We start from the raw sequence: 8,889 nt of genomic DNA, 5'->3' as shown, positions 1-8,889 counted from the left end.
CTGCAGCATCTGAAAAGTGCATGTCTTTGTCCATCACCCACAGAAGTGCTAAAAAGCATTGTATCAAAAAATAAGGCATTTTTAAGTTCCTTTTAATTTCAACTGAAGAAAACATACTGATTTTCCCAAAAACAGTGACAGCAAAGGGTGAACATTGAAAGGACTATGAACACACGCAGTTATTTCCTTCTAGACACCACTGCTTTATTTTGTTTTTATTAACACACACACACCCAACTCAGAAAAGCTCTCCATGTTCTGTTATCTCTCTTCAGAGAAATGGATCACAGGTTAGGAGGCTGACTTCACATGAAGCAAGACTGGTGCTCATCATCTCAAACACATACACGCAGAAATTTCTGGCCCTTGAAAGAAGAGCGTGTGCTCTCATTCCCATCTTTAAATGGAAGCAAAATTCTTTAAGAGTACTGCTTAAACAGACACATATCTGAGTAAGTGTAAAGGATGGTCTAATGGAAGAGTCAATGTATTTTAATTGTCTTTAAATCAAGCAACTCAAAAAGCTTCTTTCATTGTTCAAGTTTACCAAACCAGATGCTAACAGTAGGCTCTTCTGTGTTTCAAAGCCCAAGCACCAGACTACACACTTTTTTCCTAAAGCAATTATTTTAATGAATTGACATTTGGAGAATGTATACACGCTGCTACTCCGTTGACCAAAAGTTAGATACATTAAAGAGAAGAGAGGCATACTAAAATCCTCTGCTAAAGACTCCTCACTGCAGGAAACAATTCCCATTGCAGAATAACCGTTTCCTGTATTAGTACTGAAAAAATACTGAAGAAAATAACTCAGTAAAGATTTCTACTTAGTAACAATATATATTTCTATTGTTCCAGAAAAAGACCAGAATAAGCACTGCTGATATTTAAAATCCTCACAGCATAAATATGTTTCACTTCAACATATAGTTTTACAGCTGCAGTATGAAATCTATTAGTTCCTCATCAGTTCATGCCCTCCTTACATCTTTGAAAAAGCTATTTAAAATATTAAAGGCATCATCTATCTTCATTCTGCTCTTCAGGGGAAAAGACAGATTTTCTATCTGAAAATTTTAATTCATTAAAAATAGTTTACAAAATTTGAGGACAGACCTACTTCACCAAAGTAGGAAAAAGAGTTAACTAGCAACCAATCGAAGAATTTGGTTCCGTAAGTATGTGCACAGCTGGTTCATCAAGTCTCTGTTCTGTCCTTCAACCCAGTGCATTTCTACTACCACATCATTTCCTTCTTTCTTCACATTCATTAAACACTTGAAGAGAAAACCCCCACTAGTTTCTTTAGGGCTTTGCTCTTTATCCACTGTCAGATTGCTAGCTTCTTCTGAAGGGCAAGGTTCCTCCTTTGCATCATCAGAACCTTTCCCAAGCGATGTTTCTCTCTGCTTTTCCTCCATCTCCTCTTCCTTCACAGGATCACTGTGCTCTTCTTTGGCAGCAGATTCCTCTGGTTCACCTGCTGTCATCTGGACATCCTCATCAGGTGCCATAAACCCCATTTCAGAGTCTTCAGCCTTGGGGTTTTCACAGTCCGAGTTGTTGCTCACACTCTTCTGGCTGTTCTTTTCCTCCTCCATTGCTTGCAGAATATCTTCAGAAGCTCGAGGAAGTTCTCGTAATTGCCTTACTCTCTCTCGTTTCTTTCTCCTCAAATGAATCCAGGAGTTTTCAATGGCAGTCACAAAGAGGCTAATTTCATCTTTTCCACACGGAACACGTTTATGCTGAACCTATTGCAAGAAAAGGGAATTTCATACAATCTTCTCACAGTTATGCTTTCAATTAAGATGCTGTTTTGACATCTAATACTTCATACTGTACCTTCAGATCAGTAAGAATCTTCTCTACCCAGGCTCTAACCACAGCAATAGCTTCTACAGCATCCCAGCCCATAGCTGCAGCTTTGATGGATAACTCTTTGACTGTAGAAGCCAAAACCAGGAATGTAATTGGTTTTCGTGGTTTTTCTAGTTTTCTTCTTTTAGAGGGAGGTGACTAGAAGAAGAAAGAAAGAAAATAATTACAAGGCTATGCAGTACTAGTAGGATGACTTTTGTCCTCAGAAGACTCTGATTCCATAAGACATGAGGATTAAGAGTGTAACATAAGGTCCTAAGCAGTCGTTCACATGACCCGTGCTCCACTTCACCCCCAGGAGTTTTAGACTCAAACCAGCTAACAGGATCGTGCACTTTATGCTAGCCTGATGGACAGAGGGAGTTTATCTTCAGGTATTAGGCAAAAAGCTTCACTGGTTCCTTCAAACTATGAGCTCTCCATGAGCTGACAAAGTGTGGCTGCTCTTGGGAATAGAGGCCAACTGCCAATATCCACATTTGAACCCAAGTGCACTGAAAATTTACTTGCATCTTCCTTAAGATTGTTTATTGTCTATACCTATATTCAAATATACAAACATCCAGATCCAAAAAAGCAACTGGCTCACATTTAAGGTGAACAAGCTCCACTTACATTCATGTAGGCAAGTCTGAGTTAGACGTGGTCATACCTATTTGGTAACAGAATCCACATGTTAAATTAAAACTGAGTTCTCAGAGGGAAGTTTAAATTCAAATCTAGCCCCAAACTTAGCATATTTTCATTACTACTGAACTAGTATTTGAGGTATGCTACAAATAATCCTTATTTTCACTGAAACCCACAGGAAGTTCCTACAATGGCTTCATTTTTCCACCCTCGACAAGGGTCACTCGTGAATCACTACTGCTAACAGACTGGCAGCCATCTAAGAAATTCCACTGTCCACACAGCCCAGCACATTCAATATTCCAGTCTGAAGAAGAACAGTTTGTATCACAGTAGTTACAGCTCATTAGCCTCCTCCTCAAGTAAGAGGCACAGAAAATCACAAGCAAACCAGAATTAAGCTACTTACAGGTACTTGCACATCATCATAGAAACTCCAGGCCAGCGCCCATCTCATGGTGCGTCCCTGGCAGAATTCAGTATGAGTGACTTTAGGAACCTATGCAAAGAAGTAATACATTATTTCAGATTAATAAACAACACTGTTTTACTGCACACACTTTCAAACAAAGCATATTTTCTCATAACTCAAATGGAGATTCTTTCTGACACGGCTCAGAGGTGTCAGTGCCCTCTCTCATTTCTCCCCCTTTACAAAGACTGAGGTGCAACAGTTCAAGAACAGAGAAGAAAATCAGATATTTTGTATCTAGCTCAGCATCTGCTTTTGGTAATTCATATTTCTGGGAATTTATTTCACCAAGAATTCTCTTTCCTTCCACTGCATACTAAGACAGATCTCACAATTATTCTCTTTGTATGGGAATTAAGTGAAGAGTATGCTTCCTCCAGAAAGCCAAAAAGTCCTTTGCACAGCCCTCTTTAATGACAATAGCAGCACAAGGTTCCATTTTACTTGATGCCAGAATTAAACACAAACAAAATAACACTGCCACTTAATTCGTGTTACTATTTCTTTTATGAACCAAATTGCTAGATTTCATGTGAGCTAAGAAGCAAGAAAGCTAGATTATTTTTTAATTGTTCTTTGTTTGTTTGTTTTTTTTTTACTACAGCCTTGTTAAGGCTATTTTAAAGCAGAAACCCTGAATTTCCTAGAATGAAGACATGCTCCTACATGTCCTAAAGACAAAACTTTGGAGACAATATTTGCTACCTATCTGTCAGTTTTGAACCTTCAATAGTTAAATCTCAATTGTTTCCCTAACAAGTAATTGCAGTTCCTTTTTGTAATAAAAACTCCACGAAATGATCCAACAATAATTACCCACATACATTGAAGCATAGTATATTCTGTATGGAACACAGGCAGGATACATACGGACTCCATGCAAACTCACCCCCTGGATTCGAAGTTCTTCTTTCAGTGGTGCTAAACTGCATTTCTTCCCCAGCATGCAACTATACCATCTGCAAAGAACACATTAAAAAAAGTGTTTCACAAATACTTTTTTTTTACAACTGAGAATGGCAGCTATCAGTAAGAACTGTTTGGATCAGAATGCTGCAAAAACAATATGAGATTAAAAACCAAAATAACAACAAAAAATAATCACACTTAAACAGAGTGACTAGGACATAATACAACAAAATTCAGAACAGAAGGTCCAAAGACAGACTGGACAGGGATATCTTTTTGTGATTTTAAGAAATACATTAGGAGTTCAAACAACATGTGAACAATGAATAATCTTGTTTCAAAGAGTGACTTCAGTTATGGGGAAGATGTTAACCTTACAAGAATTTGTTTCAACTTCTCCACTTTCTTTGGAGAATGAATCAGAACAAAAAGCAATAACCAACTATTGGCAAGTAATTATGCTCAAAAGCAGACATACTATCACTTGTGCTCACTCATATCTTATCCAGGTTTCTATCAAGTAACCTGTATTTCATAAGGAAAAGATCACGCAAAAAAAAGGAGAAAAGGTATTTTCCCACTTCAAGTGAAGCTTATCCTTCCACCCAGCTCCACATCTTCAGAATCTCCTCTGATTCTGAAGCTCTGTTCTTCATCTAAATGATTATTCGAGCTTTACAACCCCATTTTCCACATTTTTTGATGACTGGATTCAAAAAAGCTTATTCATAAATACAACGTATTGAAGTACAAAACTTAAGATTTCCCAGTTATCAAGGGACAGTTTTGTCCAACACTGGGGAAGTGAAAGCCTGGTAGTCAAAAAACTGAAGACATGCCATCTGTTTCAAACTAAGGTCAAAAGAAGGTCTCCCTCTTTTTTACTGCAGCTTATGTTCACCTGAGACAGCATTCAGTACAACAGTGTCCTTCAGCAGGCAAAGCTGAAAGTTACCAAAATTCAGCCAGGAAAATATAGAAAGTTTTAAGTAATCAACAGATAACTAGGCAATGTCATAAAACCTCCTCCATCCCAAAAGTCCTTAAGAATGAACCCTGATCTGTCTCTTATCAGGTACATATGCTAATTTTGCTGCAAGCTACAAGTGTCACTTGTACAGGCTTTTTTTTCCTTCTGCATTTAAATACCTCCAGCAATAACTCCTAATTGCTGCTCAGGAACAATTGGATGTATAAGTATCATCAAGCAACTCAGCAGGTATCACTGGACCATAGTCACTAAAATAACATTTTTGCCTGATTTCTGCCAAAGATTAAGGTAAAAGGTGTTAGTTTGGGGTTTTTAAAATGGAACAAAACACTTACCGTAACCTCTTTTTAAGCTGGAGACTATCATGAATAATTCTTTTGACAAATTCTAGTTCTCCTCCCTCAGCCATGATTTCTGTGATCCCTCCTGTATTTACAGAGCTGGGAGGGGGACGCCGTGGATTTCGAGAATTAACTCCCTGGATTAAAAAAGAAGAACATTTGACATGAACATTTAATGAAATATTATGCTGCTTTGTACACTGCTTCCTATCTTAATCTTTAGTAGGTAGCAAGCACCACCACCTCTACTTATCCTCCCCCCATCAGAACCAGGGATAACAGACAAAGATACATTCAAAATAAACATATCTGAGTGAATTCCCTATAATCTCAAACATAGGTAAGCTACTTGTCACACCAGGATACTGCTGACATGAACTATGTGGTTCCAATCCATGTAAGACATGCTAAGTTCATCTATGCAATTACAATCTATAGTGTTTAATCAAATCTTAAATCTTCTTATCTCCTGGTCTGCATTGCACATTTCTGACTACGTTCAGTGGGTATTGCAAGACCTGTATGATACTGTCTGCATGACTAAGGAAATGAAAAATGCAGTTAATCAAAATTTCAGAAACTAATTCCTCTGTACTGCTGTTACACAGCAGGCACCTGATTTCAGATTTACCAGCTGCCTATTTTCCAAACTCATTTTCTAAGACAGTAAGAACTTGGGAAAGAATGCTACAGCTCATCCTCCACTTTAGGAGGGGTAACAGTTAAGTTTTCAGAACTCCTTTAGGGGCTAGGGGATGAGGAGGGAGAAGGCTTAAATGCTATTTCAGGATGATTTGGGACTTTCCACTCAACCTTGGCCAAGCCAAGAGGTTAAATTCTTGCTACCATCCCACTGACTACTGAAGTACATACAACATGCAGTTTGTTACCTTACCTTAGCTTCCAACTGGTTGGCAAAAAAAGGGGGGTTACACATGCAGAAATCATAAATTATCTCAGATTCTTCCTTCAGTGCATCCATTAGAAGAGTCTTCTGTGGCACCTTAACCACTATTAGAAAAAGTGAATTTGGCAAGTAAGGAACTTTGTATTTTATTTAACATGCTATATACATTATACATTGTGTAAAACCTGTACTTTCTAAACAAGGCTTTCTATAAAAGAGATGTAACAAATACCACCATGCAAATAAAGATTTCAGGTCAAGGATTAGCATACAAACAGCTTGTATGCTTATATAACACAGCAGCAGAATCTGTTTAAAACAACAAGGACTGCCTGAGTTATGCCAAGTTCTCCAATACAACCACAAAAGTGCTTTACAAGTACAGGCACTAAAGCTTCACAGGAAGCCTGTTACTTTGCCAGCTGCTTTTCCAGTATTGAAATGATTCCCATTGAAACACACTAAATTCACACACACCACTAAAAACCAGTGGCAGGAGTGACAGAAAACTCTCATTGTTCTCCACATCAAGCTCTGGATCTTCAAGACTGACATGGACAACAGACTAAGACATGTTGCTCAAATGGATGCTTCCAAAAGCTTTTCTTCAGAGCTCATAAACGGACCTGATTTTTACTACACTGAGTTCCTACAGAAAATTTTCCAAGCTCATTCCCAGATCAAGTCTGGCATACTGCCTCTGCTGCCACAGGCAGTGCCAGGACTTCATTCAAGAAGTGAGGATGAATAACTCTGTACAAGATACACTTTTCTGGCAGTGTCATGCAGTTATCCAAGGGGAGTACTCCAGGTCTCCTACCAGCAGAAATAGCCCAAACACTAAGAAATACTTCAGTAATACACAAGGAATATAGAGATAAAAACACTCCATGGTAAAGTTTAACTTCCAGATTTTGGTAAGGAAGAGTATTTCTCTATCCACCCATCCCATGCTAGACAAAGCAGCTTTTTGGCTTAAGCATACACTGACTTTAGTAAATATTCTGCCCCAGTAAAAGTATGTATTTGAGCACCTTCTGATATGCCTCTGAACATGGCAAGGATATGTCACAACATTCATATGCTACTTATTACATTGTACCTTTTATAAGATCAGACAAGTTATTCTGTTCCACATTCTTCTTGGCATAATTGAAGCACATGTCATCCACTTCTGTTGCAAGGAAATACCAGCCATTCAAAGTTGCTCCAAGTAATGGGTAGATACAGGATGCCCCTGTCCCTGCAGAAGTGAAAATCCATGAAAAATGCAAAATAAGTACTAGTGTTAAACATAGTGTGGCTGTTAACTATGTACTTATTACACCGAAAAGAACTAACTTCAAGAAAATGCTGATTATTGATCATCCACTACTCAATTCTTTAGTGAATTTAATTTTTGTAATTTGAAAAATAGCAATGTCAAATATATACTTTTACATATTTGTACATTACATAAAAGAAATAATTTAATAATCTAGAATAAATTTTCTAGTAAACTATCAACTTTGGTTTAAGCTATTTTTCTTCCATATGACAATGGTTAATTTATATAAAGAAAGCCAAATACATTCTGACTTCACTAAAACAAAAAACCTACCACAAATAAATTTCTCTTCAGCATTTTTCTATCATCTATCAAAAATAATTTACTTCGATGCATACAACAACCACCAAAAAAAAAAAATCTGTTCCACCAGACACTTTCCCCAATGTCCAAAACTATCAAAGAAATCGAACTGTCAATTAAGATATTCAAAAAGAGAGACAGACAGGTAAAAACTTGGTAAAAAAGAGAGAGATGCTAGTACAGAATAATTACAGCATACTTAGGTGATCAAATTATCAATGACAACCAAATTTAGGATTAAAGCAAAATTAATAAATTAGCAACAAAACAAATCACTAGTTATAACATTGAGAAGAAGCACTTTTTAGTTCCTCTAGAATGACATTTCTGCCTGCATTTCTAGAAGCACAGTTTTTGTACACCACACAAAGATGCACTCAAGTGAGTTCAAGGCCCTGAAAAGCCACATAATTGCGTGCCATGACTGTTGCTGCGTTTGTGCAGAGGAATCCTGCCCGCCCAGAGGGCACATGAAAACACCTGTGGAGCTCAGACTGCCTTCCACCACAGCGAAAATAGATCAGATCTCTTTGTTTCTCGAACTTGACGCATCCCTGTGGATGTGCAACGAATTGTATCTGCTACTGTCTCACTTACTGATGGTAAATAAGAATTTAAACGTTTAGCTTTGCCAAGTACCTATGTCAATGCCTCGTCTCAGGGTTTGTTTCTCAGCGTCCCGGTGGCCGATGAGATCCTCCACCCAGTGGATGTAGTTCAGCCTCAAAGGGACGGTGGGAATGAGCCTTTCCACGGGGATGTCGATGGTCAGCCCGAAATCCTCCTTCAGGAGGGTGCACGTCAAAGCCCTCACGGCCTCGGGATCCTTGAAATTCAGGCTGAAAAGCACACGCAGAGCTTTCGTGGGTGCCCGGGGGGAGACACACACGGGCACCCACCCGCCCCATCCCGCCCCGGCCGTACCTCACCCTGCCCGCGAGGGTGGTCTGCACGTGCTGCTGGAACTCGGGGTACTTGCCAGCCAGGTAGGCGAAGTCGGGCGGCTTGTCCTTGTAGCGGTTGCGAGCGTGCATGGATTTGTTGAGGGCCATGTCGGGCCGGGATGGGCCGGGATGTGCCGGGAGCGCGCCGCGGGATCACGGCCGCACCCCCGCGCGCCGGGCG

At 39.2% G+C, this 8,889-nt stretch overlaps 1 protein-coding gene across 1 annotated transcript; it reads right to left on the bottom strand.

The window, feature by feature from the left end:
- Window positions 1–200: 200 nt before the first annotated feature.
- METTL16 (methyltransferase 16, RNA N6-adenosine) lies at window positions 201–8,889 on the bottom strand. The gene is made up of 9 exons (XM_005523877.3): window positions 8,689–8,889; window positions 8,404–8,603; window positions 7,237–7,377; window positions 6,123–6,238; window positions 5,222–5,364; window positions 3,876–3,945; window positions 2,924–3,013; window positions 1,849–2,022; window positions 201–1,757 (listed from the first exon to the last, which is right to left on the bottom strand). Exons 1-9 carry the CDS (start codon window positions 8,814–8,816, stop codon window positions 1,146–1,148), a joined length of 1,674 nt encoding a protein of 557 aa, XP_005523934.2. The 5' UTR covers window positions 8,817–8,889; the 3' UTR covers window positions 201–1,145.

The sequence above is a fragment of the Pseudopodoces humilis genome, chromosome 2, assembly GCF_049639895.1.
Source record: "Pseudopodoces humilis isolate 2021_Gansu_Grassland_sample_001 chromosome 2, ASM4963989v1, whole genome shotgun sequence".
Lineage (NCBI taxonomy): Eukaryota > Metazoa > Chordata > Aves > Passeriformes > Paridae > Pseudopodoces > Pseudopodoces humilis.
The sequence above is the reverse complement of the archived record's forward strand: the minus strand, read 5'-3'. Positions and strand labels throughout refer to the sequence as shown.

Coding starts and splice junctions, on each gene's coding strand:
- METTL16 (XM_005523877.3), bottom strand. CDS start 8,816: ATGGCCCTCAACAAATCCATGCACGCTCGCAACCGCTACAAGGACAAG. Junction 6,239..7,236: donor CTTGTCTGATCTTATAAAAG/GTACAATGTAAT, acceptor TTTTTCTAATAG/TGGTTAAGGTGCCACAGAAG. Junction 3,014..3,875: donor AAGAACTTCGAATCCAGGGG/GTGAGTTTGCAT, acceptor TTCTTTGCATAG/GTTCCTAAAGTCACTCATAC.